Source organism: Erinaceus europaeus, chromosome 9, assembly GCF_950295315.1.
Source record: "Erinaceus europaeus chromosome 9, mEriEur2.1, whole genome shotgun sequence".
NCBI lineage: Eukaryota > Metazoa > Chordata > Mammalia > Eulipotyphla > Erinaceidae > Erinaceus > Erinaceus europaeus.
In genome coordinates, this window is record NC_080170.1 from 126,688,714 (window position 1) to 126,701,260 (window position 12,547).

Sequence of the window (12,547 nt, forward strand, 5' to 3'; positions counted from 1 at the left end):
CTCACCCTGCACACCTCACCCTGCACACCTCACCCTGCACACCTCACTCCTGCACACCCTCACCCTGCACACCTCACCCCTGCACACCTCACCCTGCACACCTCAACCTGCACACCTCACCCTGCACACCCTCACCCTGCACACCCTCACCCTGCACACCTCACCCTGCACACCTCACTCCTGCACACCTCACCCTGCACACCTCACCCTGCACACCTCACCCTGCACACCTCACCCTGCACACCTCACCCCTGCACACCCTCACCCTGCACACCTCACCCTGCACACCTCACCCTGCACACCTCACCCTGCACACCTCACCCTGCACACCTCACCCCTGCACACCTCACCCTGCACACCTCACCCTGCACACCTCACCCTGCACACCTCACCCCTGCACACCTCACCCCTGCACACCCTCACCCTGCACACCTCACCCTGCACACCTCACCCTGCACACCTCACCCTGCACGCCTCACCCTGCACACCTCACCCTGCACACCTCACCCTGCACACCTCACCCTGCACACCTCACCCCTGCACACCTCACCCTGCACACCTCACCCTGCACACCTCACCCTGCACACCTCACCCCTGCACACCTCACCCCTGCACACCCTCACCCTGCACACCTCACCCTGCACACCTCACCCTGCACACCTCACCCTGCACGCCTCACCCTGCACACCTCACCCTGCACACCTCACCCTGCACACCTCACCCTGCACACCTCACTCCTGCACACCTCACCCTGCACACCTCACCCTGCACACCTCACTCCTGCACACCCTCACCCTGCACACCTCACCCCTGCACACCTCACCCTGCACACCTCAACCTGCACACCTCACCCTGCACACCCTCACCCTGCACACCTCACCCTGCACACCTCACCCTGCACACCCTCACCCTGCACACCTCACTCCTGCACACCTCACCCCTGCACACCCTCACCCTGCACACCTCACCCTGCACACCTCACTCCTGCACACCTCACCCTGCACACCTCACTCCTGCACACCTCACTCCTGCACACCTCACCCTGCACATTGCCATCTCCCCCCACAGCCTCACCCCCGCACACCCTCACCCCTGCACACTGTCATCTCCCCCACACCCTCACTGCCCACACGGATCATATGTGGGTGAGGACGGGCTTGGGGCCAGGGTGTCTGGGGCTCCTCCTGGTGGGCGACTCTGCCCGTCCTCACAACTGCCCAGGACTCCGTCCATCTGCTCCAAGGCCCAGGAGCTGGGGATTCTGTCTGCACAAGGCTCTCTTCTCCACGTTCTGGGGAGCGTCTGGAAGCTTCCCTCTGGAGTGACTGGGCGTTTCTGGAACATTCTGCCACTTCCTGGGCACAGATGATGGAAAGGAAGCCCAGACCCTCTGGGTCTGTGGGACAAAGGCGGGTTTGACTCCTTTTTACTGGCTGGACTGCCCAGTGGGTCCGTCCACCTCCGAGGATGAGTCACCCAGAAAACAGTCTCCACGTCCTGCCCACGTGTGGTCTCCATGGTGGGAGCGGTGGTCCTGCCGTCCCACTGCCGGCGGCTCAGACCAGGGTTCCCAGTGGTTCCATGTGAGGAGATGTAGGAATTGAGGGCCCCGGCCGGCGGGGCTGCCTTGTGGGGGCCTTGAGTGCTGGGGGCAGCCAGGGCTCTGGGGTCCTGGGGGTCCCTGGGCCATCAGTGAGTCTGGGGGTCTGGCTGCGGGGGCCAAGCATGGGGCCAAGGTCCAGATGCAAGGCTGCCCGGGTCTGGAGGGGTTAAGCCCCTTGGAAGACAGGCACATCTGGACACCATCTGCCCGGCTCCTGGGCGTGGGGCCTGGAATCCTCCAGCAGCCTGGGGGAGGGGCTTCCCAGCAGCCACCTCGGCCCCCAGCCTCCCCCCACATTCCTGCAGGCTCACTCATTTCCTGATGTGTGGGCAGTCCCCCAGCGGTGAGGTCTGGGGGCGCCCACGGGTCGGGTCCCCTGGTCCAGTGAGTCCCACATTCCCAGGACCCTGATGACGGTCCCCATGTGACCACCTGTCCCTCAAGCAGAGAAGGGGCTGCTGGGACGGCCCTGGGACCCCTCCTTGAGGAGAGGCATTGGGGGTGGGGGCTCACATTGGGATGCAGGAGCTGCCCAGACCCTGCAGGGAGCAGGGTGGCACACTCCCCAGGGGTTGGCACTGTGTCTTCTGTCCTGTCCCCACCCCCTGCCCCTGTCCTGCCCCAGCCCCCTGTCCTCATCCTCTGTCCCCATCCCTGTCCCTTGTCCATATCCCTGTTCCTGTCCCCTGTCCCCAAATCTTGTTCCCGCCCCCTGCCCCGTCCTGCCCCAGCCCCTGTCTCTGTGTCTGTCCTTTGTCTCATCTCCACCCTCCTGTCCCCTGCCACCCTTCCCCCATCCCGCGTCTGTCCCCATGGCATCCCTGTCAGACCCTGTCCTGGTGAGGGTGGCCGCCTGTGTGTCATGGGCTCTCCCAGAGGCAGGGGTCCTGAGGGAACAGGGTGGGCAGGAGAGGACCCAGGGCCCAGCCCAGCCTGCAGGAGCACCGGCCTTGGTCCAGCAGGGTGCTGAGGGCCTGCCCGCAGTGTGAGGACAGGGCGCCACCTGCTGCCCCTGAGGGGACATTCCACCCTGGTCCTGCAGGGAGAACCGGAAGTGTCCACATCAGCCAGGGAGACACTACACCCAGCCCACTAACAGACCACCAAGCCCGAGGGAGAGGAGACCCCGGGAGAGGAGACCCAGGAGGGACCTAGGCTGCACTGTGCTGTAGAGCACTGTGAGCTTGTAGGGGTGCCCGTCATGGATGCACACAAAGTCACATGCAGGTCTGTGTCCTGTGCTCTCGTGTGCACACAGATTTCCACACCTGCTTGTGGGCACACATGTGTCATGTACTGTGTGTACAGACATGTGAACACCTATATTCCTGTGTGGACTCGTGTGCAGTGTGTGGTCTGCAGACGCATGTAGTGTGTGTCTGTGTGTAGTGTCTGGGGTGTTAATATGTGTGGTGTGTACATATGTTTAGTTGTGGTATGTTAATACACACAGTGTGAAGCATGTACCTGTGTGTCGTATGTACATATGTGTTGTGTATAACACACACACATGTACACATGTTGTATGTTGTTGTTTTCGCCGGGCTGGCTTAACGGGAGGGTAACAGACGACCAGGGACTCATGGTTGAGCTGTAGGCAGTATCTCTTTATTCATGCAGGACACAGCACAATCTAAGCCCAGCTAAGCTAAAACTAAACTAAAACGAACAATGTTGTCTTTATACATACTTCCCAAGTAGGGCGTGAACAGGATGTGACATAGAGAGGGTGGAGAGAAAAGTGACTGGTGAAAATCAGGGTGTGACAAGGAGAGGGGGCAGAACAAAAACATATCATGAACCAGTGGGGATTGAACCAATGTCCTGGAGGGAGGGTGGTGCTTGTTAACAGCGGTTATGTAAATAGAATGAAGTGGTTATGTAAATAGAATAGTGTTAAGCAGGGGGGATTTAGACCAAATGAAACAGAAGGGGTTTTTAAAAGCATACCAACAGTATGTGGTGTGTGCACATGTGCATCATGCACATGTGTCTTATGTATGTGTGTGATATATACACATGTGTAGCACATGCACGTGTGTTGTGTGTTGAATTGCACAATGTAGTTTGTACATGTGTGTTATGTACACGCGTGTAATGTGTACAAGTGTGTGGTGTGTGCATGTGTTCGGTCACGGTATGTTAATATGTAATGCTCTGTGTTCAGTAATATATGTGTAAAAGGCAGTAGCCTTGAAATGCCCTTTTTATGCAGTTGTTTGTTAAGTGCTTTTAGTATGTCTTGCTGAGTGAAGTGGAAAAATTCCTTGCCCCTTCCCCCTTGAATAAACAGGACCTAATCAGTGAAGGCCACCCATTGTTCGAAGGACCCTGCCTGGGGATAAGCCTTATCAGGACCTTTGAACAGACTTTGTGGTGTGCTGCCTACCGAATGGGTGGTCATAGCCGATGGCAGGAGGATGTGGCGACCCTGCCTGGTTGAATTCTATTGGTTGTGTGATCTTACTATATTTGAAAATAGCCCGCGCTTTGCTTTGAATGGATCATGCTTTTGCTAAGTTTGAAATGATTGGATCTTGTGTTTGCTATAGCCTGTTATTGGATGTAGGTTGATAAGGTGATGTGCTCCCCCTCCCTGAGTGTAGTCTGAATTCCTATAAATTGTGTGGTTTGAGCCCTGTTTGGGGTCGAGCTTGGTAGACTAACACCAGTCTCCATCTCGGCCCGGATTGCAATTCGTCAATAAACATCTTTGCTTCCTTACAGTGGATGGTGGTTTGATTTATGCTCGCTAACAATATGCATAACATGTGCAGCATGTACATGTGTATTGTGTGTACATACATGCAGTGTGCATGTTGTGTGTATGTGTGTGCACATGTATTGTGTGCAGTATGTACATGTGTATCCGGTGTGTGTGTACATGTGTATGATGTGTCCATGTGTGCTGATGTATGTAATGCATACAGGTATGTGTGCAATGAGTACAAGTGTGCATGTGTGTGGTGTGTATTCTTTGCATATGTGCAATGTGTAAGTGTGCATATGTGCAGTGTGTATATTGTGTGTGCAGTGTGTATGTGTATGTAATGCATGTGTGTATGTATGTGATGTGCACACACTTGCGATGTGTACATGCTTGTAATATGTACATAGTGCAGTGTCACAAGTGTGAAGCATGTGTACATGTGTGTGACGTGCTTGTGTACATGTGTGTTGTGTGTGTACATGTGTTAATATGTGTGCATACATGTGTTCAGTGTGTGGTGTGTAAATATGCCAGTGTGAATATGTGCACTGTGTGTTCATATGGTATGCACATGTGTGTGGTATGTACATGTGTGGCACGCATGTGTTCATCATGTGTTCTGTAAATATGTGCTATGTAAATGTGTGCAACATGTATTGTGCAGTGTGTGTGTGGTGTGCACACGTGTGCAGTGTGTGGCGTGTAAATATGCACAGTGTGTGCATGTGTTGGTCTGCTTCTAATTCTGCTTCTAAGACCTTCTGTTTTGATCATCACGTTAGGTTGGCTTGCATTGCTTAACGCTGCGGTCTATTTACATAATCACTGCTTTACCTGAGACCCGCCCTGCCTACAGGGCACTGGTTTAATCCCCACTGGGTAGATGCAAGCTTGATACGCACGCTTTTTCCTTCTCCCCACCCCCATCCTACGTACTTCCTCTTCCGACCTGACACTTCCGCCTCAGGTGATATAAAGGACAGGATTTTCTAATGAAGAGAGATTAGATTGATTGCACTGCATCCCCGCTCATCAATAAAGACTGAACTGCGTTCCAGCTCAGCCGTGAGTCCCTGGTCGTCTGTCTCCCGCCCACGAAGCTGGCCCGGCATGCGTGCAGCTGGGTGTTTGTGCAGCGTGTGCTGTATGGACTGTGCAGTGTGCACATGTGTGTGGTATGCACACGTATGGTGTGTGCAGTGTGCATGGCTATGCAGTGCACTGTGCCGTGTGTACATGTGTGCACTGAACACACATTTGCAGCGTGTGTGCAGCGAGCGTGGGGCAGCACAGAGGAAGCCACAGCAAGTGGGGTCAACGTAAGACATTTATTGGACTCGGGGTGCAGCAGATCTGCCTGGCCCCCAGCAGGCCCCCAGCAGGCCACCCCACGTGTAGGGGCCCCGTCCAGAGCAGGGAGGCTGCTTGGGGCCATACACACACTGGGGAGGAGGCTGACACCACGGGTGGCCCCAGGGGACGCTGACCACTGCTCCGGCAAGGCGAGCTGAGGGCGGGACGGCGGGGGGCCTCTGCTCCTTGGGGATGCTGGCCGGATTACAGGGCGCCCATGCCAGTGACCTCTGATGTCAGGCTGTGTGTGGGGGGGGACAGCATGTCAGTGTGGTCAGGACAGTGGACAACGGGCCTCAGTCAGGGACATCTGTGCGCAAGGCACAGGCCAGAGCCCGTGCGCACTGTGACGGCTGCCCAGTCTGCACCATGTGCTGGTGAGGTGCAGCCTCATGGGTACAGTTCCCATAGACGAGGACTGGGCCACATGTGTGTAGACCCTCACCACAGGTGGTGCAGCCCTGCCCCCAGGAGGTGCTGCCCCATCAGGTCCTGTCCCCCATCAGTTCCTGTCCATCAGCTCCTGTCCCATCAGCTCCTGTCCCCCATCAGTTCCTGTCCATCAGCTCCTATCCCATCAGCTCCTGTCCCCCAGCAGCTCCTGTCCATCAGCTCCTGTCCCATCAGCTCCTGTCCCCCATCAGCTCCTTTCCCATCAGCTCCTGTCCCCCATCAGCTCCTGTCCCATCAGTTCCTGTCCCCCATCAGCTCCTGTCCCATCAGCTCCTGTCCATCAGCTCCTGTCCCATCAGCTCCTGTCCCGCATCAGCTCCTTCCCCCATCAGGTCCTGTCCCCCATCAGGTCCTGTTCCATCAGCTCCTGTCCCCCATCAGCTCCTGTCCCATCAGCTCCTGTCCCATCAGCTCCTGTCCATCAGCTCCTGTCCCCCATCAGCTCCTGCCCCATCAGCTCCTGTCCCCCATCAGCTCCTGTCCCATCAGCTCCTGTCCATCAGCTCCTGTCCCCCATCAGCTCCTGCCCCATCAGCTCCTGTCCCCCATCAGGTCCTGTCCCATCAGCTCCTGTCCCATCAGCTCCTACCCATCAGCTCCTGTCCCCCACCAGGTCCTGTCCCATCAGTTCCTGTCCCCCATCAGGTCCTGTCCCATCAGGTCCTGTCCCATCAGCTCCTGTCCCATCAGCTCCTGTCCCCCATCAGCTCCTGTCCCATCAGCTCCTGTCCCCCATCAGCTCCTGTCCATCAGCTCCTGTCCCCCATCAGCTCCTGTTCCCCATCAGCTCCTGTCCCCCATAAGCTCCTGTCCCATCAGCTCCTGTCCCCCATCAGGTCCTGTCCCCCACCAGGTCCTGTCCCATCAGTTCCTGTCCCCCATCAGGTCCTGTCCCATCAGCTCCTGTCCCATCAGATCCTGTCCCCCATCAGCTCCTGTCCCCCATCAGCTCCTGCCCCATCAGCTCCTGTCCTATCAGCTCCTGTCCCCCATCAGCTCCTGTCCCCCATAAGCTCCTGTCCCCCATCAGCTCCTGTCCCCCATCAGCTCCTGTCCCATCAGGTCCTGTCCCCCATCAGGTCCTGTCCCATCAGCTCCTGTCCCCCATCAGCTCCTGTCCCCCATCAGCTCCTGTCCCCCATCAGCTCCTGTCCTATCAGCTCCTGTCCCATCAGCTCCTGTCCCATCAGCTCCTGTCCCCCATCAGGTCCTGTCCCATCAGCTCCTGTCCCATCAGCTCCTGTCCCCCATCAGCTCCTGTCCCATCAGGTCCTGTCCCCCATCAGCTCCTGTCCCCCATCAGTTCCTGTCCATCAGCTCCTGTCCCATCAGCTCCTGTCCCATTAGCTCCTGTCCCATCAGCTCCTGTCCCCCATCAGGTCCTGTCCCATCAGCTCCTGTCCCATCAGCTCCTGTCCCATCAGCTCCTGTCCCCCATCAGGTCCTGTCCCATCAGCTCCTGTCCCATCAGCTCCTGTCCCCCATCAGGTCCTGTCCCATCAGCTCCTGTCCCATCAGCTCCTGTCCCCCATCAGGTCCTGTCCCATCAGCTCCTGTCCCATCAGCTCCTGTCCCCCATCAGCTCCTGTCCCATCAGCTCCTGTCCCATCAGCTCCTGTCCCCCATCAGCTCCTGTCCCATCAGCTCCTGTCCATCAGCTCCTGTCCCCCATCAGCTCCTGTCCCCCATCAGCTCCTGTCCCCCATCAGCTCCTGTCCCCCATCAGCTCCTGTCCCCCATCAGCTCCTGTCCCCCATCAGCTCCTGTCCCATCAGCTCCTGTCCCCCATCAGCTCCTGTCCCCCATCAGCTCCTGTCCCCCATCAGCTCCTGTCCCCCATCAGCTCCTGTCCCATCAGCTCCTGTCCCATCAGCTCCTGTCCCATCAGCTCCTGTCCCCCATCAGCTCCTGTCCCCCATCAGCTCCTGTCCCCCATCAGCTCCTGTCCCCCATCAGCTCCTGTCCCATCAGTTCCTGTCCCCCATCAGTTCCTGTCCCCCATCAGTTCCTGTCCCCCATCAGCTCCTGTCCCCCATGAGGTACTGCCCCCAGGAGGAACACTCACCGTGCATTGATCAGGTACTGGGCCAGGCTGATGTTGGCAGGGCTGCCCGTTATGGTGACTTGGCGCTCTGAGGAGCCCTCCGTGGCGTTGGCGATCTTGATCTGCGCCCCCGACATCTGGCGGATCTCGTTGATCTTGGTGCCCTGGCGCCCGATGATACAGCCAATCAGCTGCAGGGGAGAGTACCTCAGCAAGGGCGGGGCGACCACAGGACTGGGCCACCCCCCTAAGGTCTGGCTGGTCCCATTGGCTCTTTGGGTTGAGGACTCAGCGGTGAGTGTGGACCCCTGTCCCTTCCTGTTGCCCTCCTCTCAGAACACATCCAAGAGGACAGGGAGGGGACACAGGCCCAGGGGCGGAGGGGGTGGGCACAGGGAGGGGACAGGGAGGGGACATAGGCCCAAGGGCAGAGGGGGTGGGCACAGGCCCCAACCCCTGCCACTTCCCACTCCATACTCACGTCATTGGGGATGGTGAGCTCGTGCGTGCTGGCTGGAGGGCTTGCATCCAGACCTGGCATGGGGGACGCGGTCAGGCCCGTGGTGGGGCCTCGTGATGAAGCGGACGTGGTCAGGCCCGTGGTGGGGCCTCGTGATGAAGGGGACTCGGTCAGGCCCGTGGTGGGGCCTCGTGATGAGGGGATGCGGTCAGGCCCGTGGTGGGGCCTCGTGATGAAGGGGACGAGGTCAGGCCCGTGGTGGGGCCTCGTGATGAGGGGGACTCGGTCAGGCCCGTGGTGGGGCCTCATTATGAGGGGACGCGGTCAGGCCCGTGGTGGGGCCTCATAATGAGGGGACGTGGTCAGGCCCGTGGTGGGGCCTCGTGATGAGGGGATGCGGTCAGGCCCGTGGTGGGCCTCATGATGAGGGGACGCGGTCTGGCCCGTGGTGGGCCTCGTGATGAGGGGACGTGGTCAGGCCCGTGGTGGGCCTCGTGATGAGGGGACGTGGTCTGGCCCGTGGTGGGGCCTCGTGATGAGGGGATGCGGTCAAGCCCGTGGTGGGGCCTCGTGATGAGGGGATGCGGTCAGGCCCGTGGTGGGGCCTCGTGATGAGGGGATGCAGTCAGGCCCATGGTGGGGCCTCGTGATGAGGGGATGTGGTCAGGCCCGTGATGGGGCCTCGTGATGAAAGGGGATGTGGTCAGGCCTGTGGTGGGGCCTCGTGATGAGGGGACGCGGTCAGGCCCGTGGTGGGGCCTCGTGATGAGGGGACGTGGTCAGGCCCGTGGTGGGGCCTCGTGATGAGGGGACGAGGTCAGGCCCGTGGTGGGGCCTCATAATGAGGGGATGCGGTCAGGCCTGTGGTGGGGCCTCGTGATGAGGGGATGCGGTCAGGCCCGTGGTGGGGCCTCGTGATGAGGGGATGCAGTCAGTCCTGTGGTGGGGCCTCGTGATGAGGGGATGCAGTCAGTCCTGTGGTGGGGCCTCGTGATGAGGGATGCAGTCAGTCCTGTGGTGGGGCCTCGTGATGAAAGGGGATGCGGTCAGGCCCGTGGTGGGGCCTCATGATGAGGGGACGCTGGGATGGCACACAGCCTGAGGCTCAGTCCGGGCTGCCCACTCAGACCCTCCGGCCCTAGGCATGCCCTCCGTGTCTGCCGCCCATGCATGGCCCCGGGCTGCGAGTGTAGAGCAGGAGGGTGACCACCCAGCACAGGGTCAGCACCGGGCCTGGAGCCGCTATGATGAGGGACCTGTCCAGGGCTGGTATCTCCCTCACACCACAGCCTCAGAACGTTCTGGAGCATCAGGCCCTCCCAGAGGAGCAGTGGCCAGAGGTTGTGATTACCCAGCACCCTCTCTGGGGGCCTCCTTCCTGTCCCACCCTCAGCTGGCACCACCCGCCTCTGGGGCCTGGGGCTCAGTGACTGGCCACTTTGCCCACAGCATGTGGGTGCCAGCGCTCTTAGCTTCCACCATGTGGGGGTCTCCACTGCCTGCCCTAGAAACATGTCTGCCTGTGACACCTGCAGAGGCACCTCACGATCCTGGGGTTGATGTGCCCATGGCAACTGTCACCACACACCCACCACACAGTGACCGCACACCCAACACACACCCAACACACAGTGACCGCACACCCAACACACACCCAACACACAGTGACTGCACACCCAACACACAGTGACCACACAGTGACCACACACCCAACACACAGTGACCACACAGTGACCACACAGTGAGCACACACCCAACACACAGTGACCACATACCCAACACACAGTGACCACACAGTGACCACACAGTGAGCACACACCCAACACACAGTGACCACATACCCAACACACAGTGACCACACAGTGACCACACACCCAACACACAGTGACCACACAGTGACCACACAGTGAGCACACACCCAACACACAGTGACCACACACCGAACACAGTGACCACACACCCAACACACACCCAACACACAGTGACCACACACCCAACACACAGTGACCACACACCCACCACACAGTGACCACACACCCAACACACAGTGACCACACACCCAACACACAGTGACCACACACCCAACACACAGTGACCACACAGTGACCACACACTCCACCAGCTCAATGCACACCCACCCACTACACACTCACTGCACACTCACCACACACTCATGGACATCAGTGTGAACACAGAAGTCTGTCCGTCCCAGCCTCTCTCAGGGTGCCGGCCCCTTGCCCTACCTCCAAGCTGGATGTGCTGTCCAATGAAGGACAGACATGAGTGTCTCAGGGTCACAGCAAACCCTACGGTACCCCACCTCCAACATCTGGCTGTCCCAGGAAGTCACCAAGTTACAGGCTCAGGTGTCCCTTTTCTCTCTAAGCCTCTGGAAAACTGTGGGTGGGGTCCACATCCAGCAGGTGGGTCCCAGGGCACCTCCAGGAGCCCCTTGTGGATGAGTGTAGGATTCCCTCAGGCATGTGTGTCCCTCAGGCATGTGTGTCCCTCAGGCATGTGTGTCCCTCAGGCATGTGTGTCCCCTCAGGCATGTGTGTCCCTCATGCATGTGTGTCCCCTCAGGCATGTGTGTCCCTCATGCATGTGTGTCCCTCATGCATGTGTGTCCCCTCAGGCATGTGTGTCCCCTCAGGCATGTGTGTCCCTCAGGCATGTGTGTCCCCTCAGGCATGTGTGTCCCTCAGGCATGTGTGTCCCCTCAAGCACAGGAGTCCCTCAGGCAGGGGTGCTGCAACCTGGGTGTGAGGCCTGGACCTGGAGCTCTGAAAGGCTGGCACGGTCTCCACAGCCAAACTCTGTGGGAGCGTGTCCCAGCTCTCTGAGTCCTGCAGTGGCACTGCTGAAGGTCACGGAGTGGGGAGGGTCACTGTCCTTGCTGAGAGACAGCCCAAGGCCTGTGGTCCTGGCGGCCTGAGCCCTCACCCCAGGGCCTGAACCCATTGTCAGGGATCTGAACTACGTGTCCTGACAGGCCTGAGTGCTATATCCCTGAGGGGTGGCTGCAGGGACATGACCGTTTCCATGGTCACGTGGGGACGAGAGGGAGGGCACAGAGCTCCTGGGACCCAGGGCCGTGCGTGCGCCTCAGCACTGTCACATCCAGAATCAGTCTCACAAACAGAGGGGCATGGACACCGGGCTGGGGCAGCCCCCAGGGCCATGTCCACACCCCCAGGCACCACAGAGAGCGACGGCAGAGGGGGGCCTGCCAAGTCCACGGGTCGGACGACAGGCTGCTGGCACTCCAGCCTGGCCCAGGCCCCAGCGACTGCAGGTCCTGCTGGTGGCATTGCGCGCGATGCCCCTGCGGCCGCCTCAGGGCCCAGGCGTCCCCTTTACCTGAGGACTGGCCCATCAGATTCGGAGCTTCCTCGGAGGAGTGCAGAGACAGCTTCTCTCCTGGGGACAGAGAGGAGGCGTGAGACGCTGCCCTGCGGTGGCCACTTCGCCAGGAGAGGTCCAAACACACGTGGCAGGTGGGCGGGGGGGGGGGGGGCACGAGCCACTGGTGGCTGCAGCGTGCAGTGTCCCCTGAGCAGGTGGTCACTGTGGCGGCCTGGGCCGGAACTGGACTCGAAGCCCCGCACCCCCCATGTGGTCCCGGCAGAGGGCGTGGGTACGTACCAGGGAAAGCAGGGTTGGTCTGTCCGAGGGGAGGAAAGGGGGTTTGCTGCAAGGCCAGCTGGTGGAGCTTGGTCAGCTGCTGGGGTGGGAGGGACACGAGAGCCGAGAAGGTCATTGTCATCCACGACACTCACTCCCGGTCCATGCCGGCGCCGGGCGGGGCCTGAGGCCAGTGCCCACCCATGGCGACTGCCCCACTGCCCCCAGCACTGCAAGGCCGGGATGGGGGTGTGACACAGCCGGTCTGGGGCTGCTCGGAGCCTCACGTCATGCTGCCCC

At 59.6% G+C, this 12,547-nt stretch overlaps 1 protein-coding gene across 7 annotated transcripts in view; it reads right to left on the reverse strand.

Annotated features, from left to right (window-relative positions):
• Nucleotides 1-5,622: 5,622 nt before the first annotated feature.
• The window catches only part of PCBP3 (poly(rC) binding protein 3), a 59,656-nt gene continuing 52,731 nt past the window's right edge, over nucleotides 5,623-12,547 (reverse strand). For 3 of the 7 annotated variants that reach the window (XM_060198882.1, XM_060198883.1, XM_060198880.1), the window contains 5 exons: nucleotides 12,269-12,347; nucleotides 11,984-12,043; nucleotides 8,645-8,697; nucleotides 8,185-8,354; nucleotides 5,623-5,907 (listed from right to left, as the gene is read on the reverse strand). In XM_060198882.1, coding sequence (XP_060054865.1) covers nucleotides 5,871-5,907; nucleotides 8,185-8,354; nucleotides 8,645-8,697; nucleotides 11,984-12,043; nucleotides 12,269-12,347 — 399 coding nt within the window. In that variant the 3' untranslated portion in view covers nucleotides 5,623-5,870. The remainder of the gene's footprint in view (nucleotides 5,908-8,184; nucleotides 8,355-8,644; nucleotides 8,698-11,983; nucleotides 12,044-12,268; nucleotides 12,348-12,547) is intronic. The other 4 variants (XM_060198884.1, XM_060198881.1, XM_060198877.1 and 1 more) reach the window with 2 other exon arrangements.